The sequence below is a fragment of the Vitis vinifera genome, chromosome 5 (genome assembly GCF_030704535.1).
Source record: "Vitis vinifera cultivar Pinot Noir 40024 chromosome 5, ASM3070453v1".
Classification (NCBI taxonomy): Eukaryota; Viridiplantae; Streptophyta; class Magnoliopsida; order Vitales; family Vitaceae; genus Vitis; species Vitis vinifera.
Genome location: NC_081809.1, coordinates 17,559,528 through 17,577,936, shown reverse-complemented (window position 1 = coordinate 17,577,936; position 18,409 = coordinate 17,559,528). Strand labels below are relative to the sequence as shown.

The window sequence follows — 18,409 nt, the reverse complement described above, 5'->3', positions numbered from 1 at the left end:
CTTTGGTCTTGAAAAACTCTTCTCTTTGAGGTGGTCTTCTTCTTCATGATTTCTCCTTGACTTAATTTGTCTTTGGATTGCCACTTTGGAAGTCGTCTTGCCTAATCACACTTGAAATATGATCATTAGTTCTAAACCTAGTTTTGTTATCATCAAAATCAAGATTAACCAAACCTTGGTTTCACATAATTGATATAAATATGATCAAAATAACATTTATCAAAATTTTTAAGAAAAATCAACTTAAATTCCTTTAATATATTTATATTCATTTATTTTAAAAATTAAAAATTACTTTTATTAAAATATATTTTATTTGAGATTTAATTTCTAAAATTTTGTTTCAAATTTGTGGTAATAATTTTTTGTTATTAACATTAATTTATTTAAATAATTAAAGTTATTAAAAATTGTATTAATAATTTATTTTATCAAATTAATCTTGATTTATAAAATATTAGAAATTCATTAATTTTTTTTATATTTTAGAAATTTTTGAATAAATTTATACTTTTAATATTTTAAAATGAAAACATTTAAAATTAAATAAAATTAGAAGGATAAATATAAAAAAAATTAAAGTGAAGTGCTAGCAATTTTTTAAAATAAGATTAATGAAATAAATATAAAAAATAATTGAAAATACATGGATAATATAAAATAAAAGATAAATTTGAAAAAAATAATTTAAAAACATAGATAAATAAAAAAAGATTTTTCTAAAAAAAAATCATTGATTTTTTGGAAAACCGCCATCTCCGTGCTCACATGCATTCACTGCAAAAAATTTTGACGAAATTTCAAAATTTTCTCAAAATATTGACAATATTTCGTTGATATCACTGATTTTGTGGTGATTTTTCGCTTGATAGATAATCGGTGATCAATTTCGTTCCGACCACTTCTAATATCCAATATGTTGTCGAACTATCGACGAAATTTATTGATTTTTCAAACTTTGCATATGTCCACTTTTCATGTAAAAGAGCATAAATGAGTAGTTTTTGCAACATGTTAGCAAGCTTTTTGTAGGATGTTGCAACTTTTGTTAATTTTTGGGCACATAAGGACAAAGGTAGCGGGACTCGCCTTTTTAAGCACAAGTCACTCAATTAGGTCATCCTGCAAGTTTGGAGGTCGTCTCTTTTTATGGTTCTTATTTTGAGGTGAGATGAATTTGTGCGCCTTTAGGTTTTGAGGTAGACCATTTTCCTGGTGGTTCAATTTTTGGTACCTTTAGTGCCTTGGGTCCCCACCCTCCCACCCTCTACCTTGATCCTTTATATCATTAGAAGAGTTTAGGACTTTTTAGCCACTCTAGGTTGTGTGTCAATGATGACACTAGGAGTGGTTTTTTGTGCTTACTGACAATGACATATTCGTTGGGTTTCTTTTTTCTCGAAGAAATTGTTTCTTATGATTATCCATTCTTTGATGGAGTAGGCTTGAGAGGACATGGTGCTATGCTTTTAATGAGTTGTCTTTGGTTTAGTTTTCCGAAGATGTTGAGCTAGCCTAGGTCTAGTATGAGGTGTCATTGCTTTGAGCTTAGGTCATGCCATAAGTTCAACTGGATGGTTCTAGGTAGATGTAGCTCAGGTTGAGGATGACGACTTGTCTAGATCCAATATTTGAAGTGGCTTCTTTCCTTATCACTAACCTTCTTTTGATTTGTGCTTGGTTGCTTTTTGGTTCACTTAGGTGCTAAGCATTGATCTAATGGAGATGCCAAAAGAGCTAAGTTGGTGTTAAGGTAGTTCCAAGCATTGTAGTCAGAATGCTTGAGAAGTATATGATGTAGCTATCAAGGCTTAGCTGGTGATGACATAATTCTTTTGAGATATGCACCTGATGAGCCCGGGCCTTAAAAGGATCATAAGATTCCTCTAGTATTTGATGTGAGATTGTTTAGGGGTAAGCCTAGGTCTCGATCTTCCTTGGGAATGGCGATGAGGAGAAGTTCTTTATGTTTGACTCCCCATTTTTGCCAAGAATCTGCTGTTTGTTGATAATGTTTGCATGTATTTCTCTTTTTCTCTTACTCATAAGTGTTGGAGATTCTAATGATTAGCTTCCGTGTTGGATGATTAGGTCAAGGCAAGCACCATGATCAGAATAGTTTGAGAGCCTCTCAAGTTGGTAGTCAAAAGAATATGATGGTGATACAAATCTTCCTACCACACCTGTAGGTGTGAGGTTAATGTGCCTTTGTGTTAAGAGTTTCAACATAAATAGAGCTAGGCTTGGCGGTGAGGGCAAAGAGCATCACCCCTTTGCACTTGTTATGACTAAGTTGTTGAAGTCTCCTTGATGCTGGCAGTATCTGCCATGCTTTTAGTCCATTATGATGGGGATGAGCCTCTTTTGGTACTTCATTAGATTTAGAGACAACCTTGATGGATGGTGCCCATGTGAGGCTTTTTTCCTTTTGTCATACTGTTTTAGACAATTGTGAATGCATGTTGATATGGTTATTGGTTGTTGCTTAATGAAATGTATTTTGATTTATGATCGATGAGATTGGGGAAAGATGTGTTGTGTTGCAGGCGTATAGACCCACTTTCTTAACTAGAGGAGGTGGTCGAATTATGACCTTGAACTCTAGGAGAGGTAGGTGATCCTGTAGTAGGGATCGTTTCAGGTATTGGTTGCCTGACAAGATCGATCATAATTCTAATTAATATAGACCAGCTTTAGCCAATTGCTTAGCTTAAGTTATCTTTTGGTGACGAGGCTTATACCTTAACTACATGAACAACTTTTCCTGGAGGATTTATGCCCAATCTTTACGAATCTTTTGAGTTTCACTTAAGTAAGCACATACGCAAGGGTCAGGACAAAGTATTGATTTTATTAAGGTAGTTGCAACACTTCAAAACAAGTCAACTAGCTTAAGCATGGTACCTTTTTAGATGTGCTTGGTTCCATGGTTTAGGCTATTTATTGCCATTAGGCCAAGATTACAGACATACGTTTTACAAGGTTATTTTGAATACTTGTTTTAGTACCTATAGGAATCATGACCTTTTGGTTGTAGTTCCCGCTTATCGTTCTTGATGGATCAACATTATGATTGATGTTTTTTTACGGTTAGTTGAGTAAGCCCATAAGGTGATTAAGGGTTCTTTAACCTGTCTTTCCTTGAACAATTTGTTAAGGGCAATATATGTTTTAGCAAAATAATGAGTACGAGTCCCATTTTGTTTTAAGAAAAAGAAGATCTAGATGATCTTCTAAGGAGGCTAGGCATGTCAAGGTGTTATACTGGGGCGGATTTGCTTTGTTTGTAGGAAAGGTGAACTAAGAAGTTAGAAGACCTTTATGACGAGGTGTTCAAGTAGCTTACCAACAATCTTTTAGCTCAGGATGAACAAGACTAGAATAAGAGGTATGTCCATGGAACAAGGTGCATTTGGAAATAGGCGTTGAATGCTTCAATCTTTTTGAGTTTGGCTCCAATGGTAAATATGATGGATCTTTTGGGCAATTTTCTTATAAATGATTTGTCATTAGGTACAGATGGGGGTTTAACCAAGTTTGACTTGGAGATAAGTTTTAGTGGTTGTTCTTGCCTTTTATTTCACATACAAGAAGTTGTGTGATAAACGACCTTTTAACCTTGTATGGGCTATATAAGGGGAGAAAGTTATAAACGACCTATTCGATGTGAGAAATACATCGAGTATGAACTCCTCTTAACCTTGTAGACACATTTTAAAGTCGTAGGACCCTATTGAGCCCAAAGCAGATAATATTTGCACAATTAGGTGCGAGTCATTACAAATGGTATTAGAGCCGATCCTCGAATTTGGTGTTGGAGTTTGTTTAGCCCTGTAGGGGTGTTTATCTATTTGACTTTACAATTATGTGGGACATTATGGTGACGTTGTATTTGCATGGGGGAGTGTTTGTGACATCCCACATCGAATGGAAGAGAAAGTTACCAAGATTATATAAATATGAACTCTTCTTAACCTTATAGAAGCGTTTTAAAGCCGTGAAAACCCATTTGGGTTTAGAATTGACAATATCTACACGGTTGAATGCAAGTTGTTATAAAATGTTCTTGTTTATTTTCATTTTCATTTACTTGAAATTTACGAAATACCCTTGATAATGAAATTAATCAAACCTTAAAGGATGTATTTTTAGAAACTATCCATTTTAAACTTTCTCCAAAAGTAACTTATTTTTTGGGATTTTATAAAATTAATATAAAATAAAAATCAAATTTTAATTTTTTTTTCAAAATTATGATATTTTTCTTTATGCAAATTATAGTAATATTCAACATATTAATATATATTCTCTTGTCTTAATTTCATCCACTTACAATTAAAAAGGCTTAAATAATGGTGTATGCTCCAACAATCTCTCACCAACCTCCTCACTGGGATTTTGATAGAACTTTTTTTTTAAAAAAAAAAAAATATGACAACTCATGAATTATCTTCAAATCTCTAACACTTTCAATAAATAAAAAAAACCATATATTCTGAAAAGGTAATTTCAATTAAAAAATATTTTTAAAATTAAATTAATTTTTTTTTTCAAAAATAATTTTCAAAATCTTAATAGGAACAATTAAAAGATATTATCTGAAAACACTCTATTCTTTGTTCTTAAGAACAAAAAAAATAGAAAACAGTTTTTGATTATGGAATGTGTTTCTTAAAATTAAAATTAAAATTTAAAATTATTCTTAAAACTCTTATGTTTAAAAATATTTTTTAAAAACTATAAATTTTGGAACCCCCCAAGTCCCAACCACCACACGGCAAGACCAGGAACAGCACCAAACTTGAACAGCTCTCCATTTTTGTTCACTCCTTCTCATGTAGGCCCTATCAATATGGAATTAATGACAATTTTCATCAACATCTTCAACTAAGAAATCAAATACCTACTTTACTTTTTCTTCTAAATATGGTTGAAACTTTTCTCTGAAACTTTTCTCTGAAATTTTCATTATTACTTTCTCCCACTTTGGTTTGTTAACAATTGAAAAATCATCACCCCAATGACTTAACTTCAATTATTACTCATCATAATTAATTACATCTTTTGGAATTGAAGATTTTGTTTAATTCCCACAAATTTTTGAGAAGAGAAACAAAAGTAATAAAATAAACTTAAGTTTTAGAGAAGTGGGATGAAGTGTACTTTGAATGAAAATATATACAATTTTCACCTCCTCATTTTTTAAAAATTAAAAAACATTTTATTTCATATTAATTGGCTAATTACTATTATTTTAATATAATAACTAAATCATCCTCATTTGTAAACATACAATAAAAAAAATCAAAGAAAAATTAAATGTATCCAGTACCATAAGCCTAGTTTTTTCTCTTTTTCTTTTGGGAACAAAATAAATATTTAAGGTCTGTTTGGAAACTATTTTTTAAAACAATTTTTTGTTATTTGGAACAAAAAAACACAAGAAACACATTGGACAAACAAAAACTGTTTTCTATTTTTTTGTTCTTAAGAACAGAGAATACAATGTTTTCAGATAATATCTTTTAGTTGTTTTTCTACTATTTTCACTTATTTTTTGAGGGTTTTTTAAGAGATAATTATACAAACATGTACAATAATTAAAAATAATTATGAAAAATAGTTTTTTAAAATTATTCTTTGATTTTTGTAGAATAAAAGTTTGTTTGGAAACTTAAAATATTTTTAATATGTTTTTTTTAATATTTTTAAATATGTTTTAAAAAATAGTTTTTATATCTAGTGTTTTACTTTTATTCTACATGTTTGTATAATTATTTCTTAAAAAATTTCTCAGAAAATATGTGAAAATAACTTGATTTTAAAAATCAGATCGGACTAACCAATTTGACCAATCACGGTTCTGGTTCAGTCCAGTTAATTAAGTCGACAGATGGTTGAATCAGGATCAGACTGAATAAACCAATGGTCAGACTGACGAACTTGATGAATTGATCGATTCCTTTGAATTGGATGGTTCAACCATTTTAATTTTTTTTTTTACCCCATCAAAACGACACCGTTTTACTGAGTATAAAATATTTTTTTCTCCCCCCACTCCACCTCACCCCACCCACAAACAAATATAAACCATTTAAATTATATATAAATATAAATATTTATATTTACTTTTATTTTGCATTTATATGTACATTTATTTTATAATAATTATTAATAATAAATATGAAATTAATATAATAATTTAAAAAAAATTTAAATAACAAAATATATAGATATATAATTAGATTAAATATTATAATTTTCTTTACACCTTTGTATTTAAATATTATACCTATTCCGTTTAATAAAATTTAGTATATTAATATATTTGTATTTATCTTTATTATTTAATTTGATATATCAAATATAAAAAGAAAGAAATATTTTTAAATTTTTAATTATATATATATATATATATATATATATATATATTTACTTTGTTATAATAATTTTTAATTCTAATAAAATATAAAATATATATTTATGATATCATTAGTTTGATTGGGGTTTGACCGACCAGTGAATCTGATCGGGGTTTGACCACTGGTCCAATCAGTGAATCGTGAATTGGTAACTTTTTCGGTTCAATATTTGGTTTGAAAACATTAGAAAATAACATAAAACAACTGAAAATATTAAAAAAAAATTAAAATATGTTATCTAAAAATACTTTATTTTTAAAAAATAGTTTTTGTTTGTCAAATTGTATTTTCTGTGTTTTTTATTCTGAAGAACAAAAAAATGTTCTTGAAAACGGTTCTTAAACCGGCCCTAAGTCATAATTTTTCAAATATTTTCATCATGCTACACCTTTATTCCACTTTTCCCTTCAATTTTAATTTTTTTGTGTAAAAAATTAAAAATTTCAAAATATGATAAATTTTCTCCTAATTTTCACTTAGAATGCACTTTATCCCTTTTAATATAACTAAATAATAAAAATAATATTTTATTTTACTCTTTTTGGGTTTTTCCTTTATACCAAACCAAGAGTGCATTGCAAAGGTGGAAAGGGAGAAAATTAATGAACAAAAGACTTGGTCCAACACTCATGTACGATTAAAAATATAACTCTAGGATGATTAGAAATATGAATTGACTTTTTCAAAGACTTTGATAGACTAAAGAGTAGACTTGGCCAACTTTTTCTTTTTCTTTTTCATTTCCTTTCATTTCTCATTTTCTAAATCAAATAAGTGGATTCATGGGTTAAACTAAATTATAAAACATAAATAACTTTTACTTTCATAGAAAAGCTAAGGAAAGAAAATGAAATTATATTTAAATTTTATATATTTTTAAATAATATCAAATGTAGAAGTAAAAGTAATTATTACTATTTTTTTATTGTAAATTTTATTTTATTAAAAATAAGAATAATTTTAAAATTTAATCAAATGAAGTAGGCAATTTTTTTTTTTTTTTGCTTAAAACATTATTTTGCCATGAAGCCTCACATATGTGTAAGAAATTTTCAGAATTCAATTTTCAAATCTGCATTTCCCATCTTTCTTTTGTCATCCCAAATCAATTCAAGGATTGAGAAAATAGAAAGAGTGGATTTTGTTATTTAATACAATTGTCATTATTTTAGTGAGATTACAGTGCAATTTTTATTAATATTATATACCGTTTCAAATTGTACTGTTATCACCTGGAAAGAGGGGAAATGAGAAGTCAAAATGTCGTTTACACTTTACGGTGAGGACAGAGTCCATAGGTGACGACCCATGAGTTTCTATAAATTTTCATTTGTGAAGGTACTTTCGAACTCCCAAATTCAATTTGCCTCGCTTTGTGGAGTTGCGAGACCAAGAAAAGGTTGCTGAAAGACAAATGGAGGTGGGTTTTCCTTTTCTCTTTCCTTCTTTCACCTCTCTTGATCTTTCTTTGATTGGAACTTTAGTTTTTTACCTACCCATTTCATTGCTTTTTTTGAATCCATTGAATTTTCTCATTGTGGGTTTCTCTTGTGGTGTGTTGGATTGATATGTTATGCTAAGTTTAAGCTTTTGAAAGATACAAAAGTATGTTCAGTGGATATGGACAATTGGCTTGTCTGGTTTTCGTTTTGTTGCTGGGTTTTGGATGGTTTGGTTCACATTCTGTACCTTTTGTTAAAAAATATCATTTGATTCTTGGGTGTTGTTGAATTGCCTAGGAATTTATTTTTATTTTTATATATATTTTATCATTTTGGTGGTGATATGAATTTTGACTCAAGGTTTAGTATCTGGTTATGTGAATTATGTTCATCAATTGGGGATCTGGGTTTAGGCCATGGTAGCTTATTGGAAAGTGCAGCCTCTGGTTGGATTTATGGGAGGATCTGTCTGGGTTTGGTTCCTCTTTGCATTTAAGAGTCTGGGTTCTGGAATGGGTGGATGGATATTCTAGTAACAAAAATAATATTAGAGTTGTTATTTAAATTGGTACAGAATAATGATTATCGGAGAAGGCATGGTTTTCTATGCTTGCTCCTGTGAAATGGATATGTATGTAAATTATGTAATGAAATGCATGCTCAACCCAGAGTTGCAGGCTATTTCGTCATGTATTTGCCTTGTTACGCAAGCAGAAAATTTTTTTGGGTTGTTTTGCTGAATGGTGCCTGGGTATTACATGAGAGGTTCTTTGATCTGTTTTGTATATATGCCTTTGTCAACACTGGACCTTTAGGTTTTCTGATAACCCTTCTGCCCACTGGCGGAGCTAGAAAATAAGTTGAGGCGGGGGGGGGGGGGGAAGAAAATTAATTTATTTTCAGCGGGGTCAAAAAAAGAGCAAAAAGCAATTGCATAGCTGTGTGGTATGTGAGGTTGCCTTGTAAATTGAAGGGCAGAGGTTTAAATCCTCATACATGCAAGTTTTTTTTTTCAAATTTCAAGGTGGGGGGGGTTTGGCGGGTGGCGGGGCGCTCTGCCCCTGCTTCTGCTTAGTTTTAACAGAAATGGACTGCTTTTATGTGTAGTTATTCTTCTCTATTCTTTATACCTATTTTCTCTTCTTTTTTTCCCTTTATAATTTTGCAAAGGCCACTTCTGATAGCAGGAGAAAAGGTGAAGTTCCGATCCTGTTTAAAAAATCTTCTAATTTGACATGTTCAAAGAGAAACACAAACCTAAAGATCGAATATTGTTGTTGAATATTTAGCATCTGCAAATGAATGGACTGTAACTTTTTAGTAGAGGAACTTAGGAATTACAAGAAGTAACAATGTGTATGACTCATCATGGAACTGTAGTTAAAGGAAAATGTTTCGTAGTTTATATGTTATGATAATACTTCCCTCAGGCAGGTGGGACTAAAATATTTTGAGTTGAATGTACAAGTATTATGCTATTGCACAAGGTGGCTATCCACTTTTCTTATTTTACTATGCATGCCTTTTGAGAATCCTTTTGTTGCTTTCCTAATTTGAATGATTGTACTTAATTTTCAAGTCATTATTGCATCACATTCATAAGAACCTTTATTCCAATCCTATTGGTTCTTCTCAATCAGCTAATACAAAGTGATATTGGGTGGTCAATGTCTCCAGCTTGTTAGGGGCTTGGATCATAGGATCTATTATTATTATTCACTGGAAAATATGGAAGGACCCATTCCTGTTGTATGAGGATGTTGACAATTGACACTGTTATGGTGAAAACTATGTGCTAATTTTATTGCATTAATGCATATTATGAGATTGATGATCCCTTGTCTTTAATGAGATTACCATTTCCAATAAGATAACATATGAATGTATAGGATACATATAGATAGCAACTCGGCAAAAAAAAAAAAAACAACAGAGAAGAAGAAAAGAAAAAGATTGAAATAAGGGTGTCATTTTCCTTTGTTTTGCCTTTAGATGAATATCTGCTTTTCTTGCAACTTCAAACACAATATTGATGGCATGGAAATATTTCCTGGGTTTGCTTTTCTTATTCTTAGTGAAAATTTAAAAACCTTTTTCTCTTTTCCCTCCCTGAAAAGGAACTACATTTTTTTCTCTTATTTTTGCAGCAAAGCTCAAATGTGCCGAAGTTTGGCAATTGGGAAAGTCAACAAGATGTCCCTTACACAGTTTATTTTGAAAAGGCAAGGAAGCATAGAAGTGGTGAGAAGTTGAAACCAAGTGACACTCGAGGCAATCCCAAGATGCCCTATGCCTACACACCTCCAGTTCAAGCCCCTCCCTTTCAAAAAGAGGTCAAAACAAAGGCATCAAAGGACCTGGAACCAACAGGATCAAAGCATAAGCAGCATACAGGGCGTGAAGATGGTAAGATGTGGAGATCTGATGATTCTTCATTGCACCATGACACTGTTGGCCAGAAGGCAGCAGTGGTCTTGCCTCATCAACGTCATGGTGGTGCAAGATCTGGAAGTAGTAAGCCTGAACTGGAGGAAACCAGGGGGCCAGTTGCATCTCGGCTAAAGTACGAGCTCCACTTGAGCCGGGAAGATGGGGAGCTAAGGAGACCAACTGATTCTCCATCACGCCATGAGATTGTAGGCCATAGAGCTGCTGCTGACTTGAACTATCAACGCAATGGTGGTGTAAATTCGGGTGATAAGAGGTCTATGCGCCAAAGCACAGGGTCTGATCACAGCATTGACCACTCACCACTACACCCACGTTACCAGGCAATGGTTGGAGGCAAAAGCAGTGGAGTATCTTCTCCCTCATGGCAAAAAAGGCTTTCTTCTGAAGTTAGCCACAGCCTAGGTCCCTCCACTCAAAGGTCCCAACTGAGACCAGCTACTCAAGGCAATCGAAAGGTAAATCTTTTAATCTGGACCCTTGTCATATGCATTCTATTGGAAAAACTGTGACTTAGGTGATCTGTAAGGTTTCTAGAGGAAGCCATTTGTCCTCTTTTTAATGCTTTGATTGCCTAGAAGTTGGAGTAGAAAAGAAAAACCAAGAATCTTAATGGCCACTCCAGTCTCAGCAGCTATGAGTTTTCCAATCTCCTTCCTTCATGTGTCTGCATGATAAGCTAACAGTGGACTAGTGAATGCCAACTAGAATTCAGGATGGAAGAAGCTTTTGGCTATTAAAGAAAGCTAACCAAGCTTTATAGGGAAGAGTAATTTTCTTCCAAAATATTACCTCCGGGGCCATGTCGGAGGTTTAACCATATTTTATGATTTGCATTAAATTCAGGTTCTCAAAGAGATTATATCTTTGAAAAAATTAGCAATGGTGAAATAGTTTGAAATCTCTGGTAAGAGTTTAAAGCTTTTGCCTATATACTGGACTTGATGGAAGAAGGATGGGCAAAGGGGCGAGTTTGTAAGACTGCTGGCAGCCGAAATTTCCTACGTCCTTCCTTTTTGTTATTTTCTACCAAATTTTGGTGGACATCTTTTTTCATGTTTTCTGCCTTCGTTATTGGAAGAATGTAACGTTAATTTGATGTGGCAGCCTGATGACAGCACTGCTGTTCCGAAATTTGGTGATTGGGATGAGAGAAACCCTTCATCAGCTGAAGGGTATACACACATTTTCAACAAAGTTCATGAGGAGAAGCAGAGGGTAGAAGGAACAGTACCAGCCATGGTGACTGAGCCTTCTTATCCCAGTGGTCCGGAGCAATATGGAAAAGACCATGCCAAGGTATGAGGAACCCTTTTTATCACTGGTCACAAGTCTCCTTTTTTGTCGGTTTATTGGTTTCACAAAATCATATCATCTCTCTTTCTGTCTCCCAGAGATGTTGCTGCTTCCCATGGGGTCGAAAATGAAGTTTTGTGTATGGATGACTAGAAAGCACATGATAGACGAATAGAGAGCACACGAGGCATGTATACTTACATACAACTGATTGTCCTATGTATAGAGTAACATTTTTGTTTAGTGCATTTCACTAGAAGAAAAATAATGAGGTTTTGGGGCAAGACATCTATCTTTCATTATGGAATTGAGTGTACCTAGTTCTTAATTTCTGTTGACCCTTTTTTCTTTTTCTGCCTTTGGGGGGTATCTGATTCTTGGTTGTACTACAATATTTCCTTTCTGATAGAATAAAATATTGTTATTTCCTACAAAAAATAAAAACAAACTGCATGATTCAAAACTTTCTAGAATTCTACTCCTTATGTCATGTTTGGTTCAAGGAAAGTACTAAGGGGAAAAAATATTAAGGGAAAATGATTTTCTCCTTGTTGGGCCTATAGAGGTAGAGGAATACAAAGAATTTCTCAGTACCTAAAATCTTCCTTTTTTGAAGAAATCTATAAAAGCTCCAAAGGTGGACATACAGGTGAATTAAAAGATATTCAACTAGTCAAATAGCGAGCTTAGTTTGATTTTACTATGAAAAATATATGAAAAAAATCAGATATAATTAAAATTAATTAGAAACTTATGATTTTTTAATTTAATTTTAAATAAAAGAATTAAAAAAAAAAAGAAATGAATTTATTTTTAAATTTATTTTTTATTTTCTTTTATTCTTTTTCCCTTCTACTTTTCCTTCAAAATTTCCAAAATCAAACATTGCATCCTTAGGGTTGGCAACAATCCCAGAAGAAACCAGAAACCAATTAAAATTTATATCCTGGATATATGTGGAAAGAACTGGATGCATTCATAGCAAATTAGACTTTGGAAGTGTAGAGGAAAGAATGATCATCTCCTGGAATGTGAAATCTGAATGCATCCATGACATCCATCCCACTTGCTTCCCATGCCTAGGATCACAGAGCATTCATGTAAATCCACAAAAACAATAATAACCACGTTTAGTGGGGTTTTTAATGTTGCAGAAAAGATGAATAAACATTTTGGGTATTGAATACAAATGTGTGAGAAATATGTCCATTCTTTTCCAAAGCATTATTATTGATGGATCAATTTGATTTGGGTGAGTGTTTGATAATATTCAAAGTGACAGATTGCTGACCTTCTTGTTTTTTGTCTAATTGTTGAATGTTATCTACATTATTACTATTGGAGCCAAAAAAATTACATTAATATTGATGGAACAATTGATCTTGAGGACTCCTCCTGACATCATTGGGGCACCCATATCTCTAAACGGAGCATCTTCTTGGAATGATTCCTCACAATTCATGGGCATTAGCATAAGGGTTCAAGTGGTTCCAGGTTGAGCATCTCCCCGGAACAAAGGTGAATAAGTGCCTTAGAAGCGAGGGCAAGGGCAGGTGGCAGACGAAGCTCCACCTTTAGCTACTCCACAGGCACATATCCCTCTCTCGGGCGCTAGGCCAGCCACAACTGGTCTTTGTGGAAAAGGCCAACGAGCCCCGCGATGGGGGCATCTAATAGTGGAAATCCAAGGAAGGAAGAAAATGGTTTGAGTGTGAGAAAGCAAGTAGGAAGAAACAAGAGAAAGCGGGGAAGAAATACCTCATATAGGAGTTTGCGGGGGACCATTGGGAAACTAAAAAACGCATTCGCCATGTCTCTTGAAAGATGTGCCTATAATTTAAGTCTAATTGGGAGCTTACCATAATTCAATGCATTCAGAGGGTACGTGCGAGCTTGGGTTGTTCGACAACCTGCATGATCAACCCACCAATCGACCTAATCCTAAACCACCTACAAAACCCATCACAATTGGACAACAATGGTAAGTTTTTCTCGTGCTCTCTTTTCATCCCATTCTATCTTCTTTAAAACCCTATGACTAACTTGACTGTAGGAGAGGGATAGGCCAACCTGGCCTCCCCACTCTAACCGGCCCCCATCAGTGGATGTCTGCAAGAAGGACGCCTACCACTTCTTGAGCCAGAAGAAGAGGGTGCAACAAGAATGGGGGGAGCTCTTGAGGGCATACCTTTCCAAGTAGAGACGGTTTGATGTCTTGTAGTAAGTTTCACCATGACTATCCATCTGCTAGTTTATACAGGGAAAATATTCATAGCGAATGTATGGGGTTCGTGTTCACTCGGTTTAGGTATATTTTTTAATGCTGCAAGGTAAGATGTGTGCTCAATAATGACCATATGGAGATAATTTCCTTAAACAAGAGAAGCAAGGCTTGAGCCAAAGCAAAATGGATAGCAGAAGTGATGCCTTTACAGTTCCACCGGAGCCGAAAGATCATGGATTTCAACAGACGATCAAACTGCTGTTGCAGTTGTGATGAAACTTGCATGTAGATTTGCCATAACGAAGATGATTTTCATGGTGTTTTAGACCCAAAACCCTCTCTATGAAACTATTGTAGACCATCTATGGTGTATGACAATCAGCTAGTTTTGCATTTTCTTGCTTTTCTTTTGTGCAAATGCTTCATGAACATTGCAAGGCCTAGTTTTACTAGCTACTAAAACAATGGAAAAAAGGAAACGGAAAGAAAAGCTTCTGTGCCAACTAAGAGGGTGGGTCATCCACATGAATCATTATTTCTTGACACTAATGTGTATATATTAGGTGTCTTTGGATGGATAATAGAAACTGGATTCCCCTCTGCTTTAACTATTGACTTTGTGTACTACAATTTCAGCCATATGTTTATTCGTTTCCCCATGAATTTTGAGCTGTCTGAAGTTGTTTGTTGATTTTTGTAAATTTTCCTCTTTGATGGTTTGTTGCCCATCTATTTTCCTTGCAGGTGGGTAGTACTTTCTTGCCTCTCTTTCGACCTTTCTTTTTATGGAGTGCAATCTTCCTTGATTGGCACTTGGTCGGGTTATTGAGGATAAATCATCATAATGGGGCATAATTTCTGTCAATAACCCCAGTGAGGTCTCTCCATGGAGAGACTATCAAGTTAGAATCATGTTTTTCTTTTTTGGAAAACCAACATAAACAAATGGTTTTTGCAATTGAAGCTGATTTGAGACATGTGGAACAACATAAGACTATGTTTGGTTCCAAAAATTACTTTGGAAAGAAAAAAACATTAAAAGAAATTTTTTTTTAAAATTAATTAAAAATTTATATATTTTTAAATTATTCGATCTTTATATAATCCAAGAAAATTGAGTAAAATGAATTTAAATAAGCATATAAAAATAATTTATTAACTTTAAATTTATTTATTATTTTTCTTCACTTTTTCTTTGCTTTCACCTTTCTTCTTTATTTTCTTTGGTTCATATTTTTGCTCAAATTTTCAAGGAACCAAACAAGCTTAAAGAAATGTTTTGTCCACATGTTGATTAATTGCTGTTTGTTGGAAGTAAAGTGACCGAGTGGCTGAGTTGTTGTAGAAGGATTTGACTTCATTCTTATTTCGCATATAAACATACAAGTCAACCATAGAAATTCTGGCTGCATTCTTATTTCATATACACACACTCAAGTCATCAGACAAGCACTCATTATCAATAGTCATACACTGCCCTAAAACAGAAGAACAAGATAGAACCTGCTCCAGGTTCCATCACAGCAACCATGTACATATGGACAAGCTCCCATGGAAGAAAGGCTATGTTGTTGGGCATTAGGCTGAAGGCTGTAATTCTTTTGATTGAATGAAATTGCATACCCCTTCAGAGCTGAGAGGAACTGGTAGTTGATGATGGTGCACATTTAGCCTCAACAGCCAATGTCTTAACAATGCCTCGACATGGGTCACCTCCAAATGCAGAGTTTAAAATTCTGATGACACAGCTCCCTTTTCCCTGGCAAGCCTTCAAAAAGAAAGAGAAGGGAATGTTTCAGGTTGAAGAAAAACAAAAGTTAGTAACTACAAGGATTATATGGAATAGTAACATTTTGTGCAGGTGGTTCCGCTCCCTGACACTCCCAGCTGTTGGGCCATTGACATGGACCGCATGATTGAGGCACATCTTGGCTACACTGCGGATTTTTTGTTCTTTTTACAGTCATTGCAATGGCCAAAGTGTCTCCAGTCATAGCTCTGCCATCATTCACTAATTAGGCCCCTTGATTTTTTTAAATAAATTGACAGCAAGACCCTTTCTGCTTGGACTTAGGGGCCTGAAATTGGCTTTGGCTATTGCAATGACCCCACAAGAGCCAGGGCCTGCTCCAATCCAAAATTCTACTCACAGGGCTAGCCGATCTATCTTTTTATTTTAGAGTAGTTCAACCGATGTATATAAGAAAGCCTATGACACCTACTCTTCAATTCAACTCAACAAATTCTATTTAACATGCTTGCTAGACACATTTATTTTACTTCAAAGACACCTTTTTATTCTTTATTGATTTTTTTTTTCTTTCAATTTCCTAGCAAATGGTTTACATTGAAGAAAGAGAAGGATTTGCTGGAAAATAAATATTTACGGGAACATTTGTGGAATAAGAAAGAAAAGATGGGCATAAGAGAGAAAAGAGTGGTAGTTTTTTCAGGGATCTCTTTCATTCTGATTTATTTCTAATTGATTTTTCTTTTCTTCTCTTCCCTTTTATTATGCGGTGCCCAAGTAGTTTGTACCCCTTATTAGGATTCCTTTCAGCTAGTTTCTATGTCCTAAAATTTCTTAGTATGAAAGATGAGGCACCCTGACACATGCTTGTACCCAATCCCAAACCCAAACCCATGCACACACTTAGAAGTTAAAAAAACCAGCATAATTTCAAAACCTTTTGTGATCAGGCATGAAGCTTGCAACTTACACTCACAGCATAAAGGTTACTTCCCTCTGTCAGGAAGCTGTCATGTGTATCAGTACATTCACATGAGTAGTACCGCATTTACCTATGAAGCAAAAAAGGAACAGAAAGCACATAATATCATACTTACCTTGGATACCAGGGCCAATGAATTGGGTGCATGGCATTGGCCTTGGGAAAACATTTGGCAGCTACCTTGAGGAGTTCCATAGCTAGCAAATTCTATGGAGGAGATTGTGTGACCATCATCACATTGCAAGTGCATTTCTGGAGTCATTTTATTTTTTGAATTTTGATCTATGAAATCTGAAGGGGACCAGTTTTGGAGAGATGGGTAGTGGGACTCCGACACTTCAGCACAGATAGTTTGGGTAGAACGGGACTTGACTGAAATCTCAAATGGCTTTCCTCCTGTTTCCTCGAAGAGGACAAGTAAGTTGTTTGATGCCTGTAACCATGACCGTGGTATGTGGTACCTGGAGAATGACAAATAATAGGCTGTTAAACTGGTGTTATTGAATTCTTATTTCCTTCATGAATGTCCATGTTGAATGCAAAGGCTTCTATCAAAACATGGTAATGGAACACTAGGTGGAATGAGATCAATGTTTTTAGTATAGCAAGACCATATCTGAGTAGGATTTCCACAATTTGTTGCACACTTGGATGTATGATAGTGTCCACGATAATCACATTTGCCACATCCATCCTTTGGGGCCACCCGAGTCCAATATCTTCCTATATGATGGCCATTGACCCAGGCCTGGCCTTTTCCCATGCTTCCCAAATCAAGGGCAACTGGGTTTTCCCCATTAGGGGCATCAAAGAATGTCTGCTTGAATAGGAAAAAACAAAATTAAAAAGAAAAAAATAAAAGCAAAAATAACTGGTGCCTGTGAACAAGAATAAGATAATGTCAAATATATGCAGTCACAAAACAAGTGCTGGCATCTTTAGGAGAAAAGAAAGTTCACTCGACAAAAATGCCTTGTTAGATATATATTGTAAAATTAATTGCTACCAACTTCTAGCTCTCATAAAAAAAGCTTAAATGCTGGGAAAGGCTGGTCAATAGAAATCAACTCGGCAATCAAAATTATGATATGATAGAATACTTTGAAGTGATAGGGCTTCTCAATCAATTCACAAAGGCAGAATAATGGTTATGACATGCCCAAGATGCTGCCTAAATACATTTATGCAACAATAAACCTCAACGCTTGGATTCCCCATTGGATACTGATCCCAGAAAATGCACTATATATTTTTACATGAGTCATGGCGGTTGAGAGTGGTATATATATGTTATCTCAAATTAAATTGTTAAAAACCAACTAATAATGATCTAATAAGAGTTGTGCCCAATGATATAATGAGATCTTTCCACTATATATATATATATACCATATTACCCAAGAAAAATTAACAGAGAACTGAATTACCATCCCAGCTACTGATTGCCATAGAATCAAGTCCTGCAAAGAAAAGAATTACCTTGTACCAAGTAAATGTCGATGGACTTGCATCAGGCGTCAAATCAGTCCATTCTGCCTTCTCACTTTCATCTATCATATAGATTTTCTGGAACTCGCCCCTTAGTCCAACCTGTTATAAAATGAAAACAGAAGCATCTAATTATTCTTCTACCTTTGACAAAAAGGCTAAGAACCTAGTCAAGCAGGGTGTTGGAAGAAGGAACCCACGAAACAAGAGTAAACGACTTCCCAACTTCAATTTTGATTTACAGAAGAAAGGATCTAGTTCTATTATTAGCCACTCACATGCCTAAATTTCTTTAGCATATATGATTCTGGAGAAACTGTATTGAGAATCAAGGGTCCTGTTGTCTTAGCTTTAGTA

General features: G+C 34.0%; 2 protein-coding genes across 5 annotated transcripts in view; one reads left to right on the top strand and one right to left on the bottom strand.

Annotated features, from left to right (window-relative positions):
* The first annotated feature begins 7,657 nt into the window (after positions 1 to 7,657).
* On the top strand, positions 7,658 to 14,443 carry LOC100255563 (RPM1-interacting protein 4). Of its 2 annotated transcripts, none has more exons than XM_002263316.5 (4): positions 7,658 to 7,842; positions 10,012 to 10,770; positions 11,420 to 11,611; positions 11,707 to 14,443. In XM_002263316.5, exons 1-4 carry the CDS (start codon positions 7,837 to 7,839, stop codon positions 11,737 to 11,739), a joined length of 990 nt encoding a protein of 329 aa, XP_002263352.2. In that variant the 5' UTR covers positions 7,658 to 7,836; the 3' UTR covers positions 11,740 to 14,443. The 2 variants fall into 2 exon arrangements, with proteins under 2 accessions (XP_002263352.2, XP_019075253.1); XM_019219708.2 differs by lacking the exon at positions 7,658 to 7,842 and adding an exon at positions 7,867 to 8,091.
* Positions 14,444 to 15,171: 728 nt separating this feature from the next.
* Positions 15,172 to 18,409, bottom strand: part of LOC100250380 (beta-galactosidase 9) — a 152,041-nt gene continuing 148,803 nt past the window's right edge. For all 3 annotated transcript variants that reach the window (XM_002263349.4, XM_059736995.1, XM_010652015.3), the window contains 4 exons: positions 18,044 to 18,154; positions 17,176 to 17,381; positions 16,680 to 17,025; positions 15,172 to 15,600 (listed from right to left, as the gene is read on the bottom strand). In XM_002263349.4, coding sequence (XP_002263385.1) covers positions 15,460 to 15,600; positions 16,680 to 17,025; positions 17,176 to 17,381; positions 18,044 to 18,154 — 804 coding nt within the window. In that variant the 3' untranslated portion in view covers positions 15,172 to 15,459. The remainder of the gene's footprint in view (positions 15,601 to 16,679; positions 17,026 to 17,175; positions 17,382 to 18,043; positions 18,155 to 18,409) is intronic.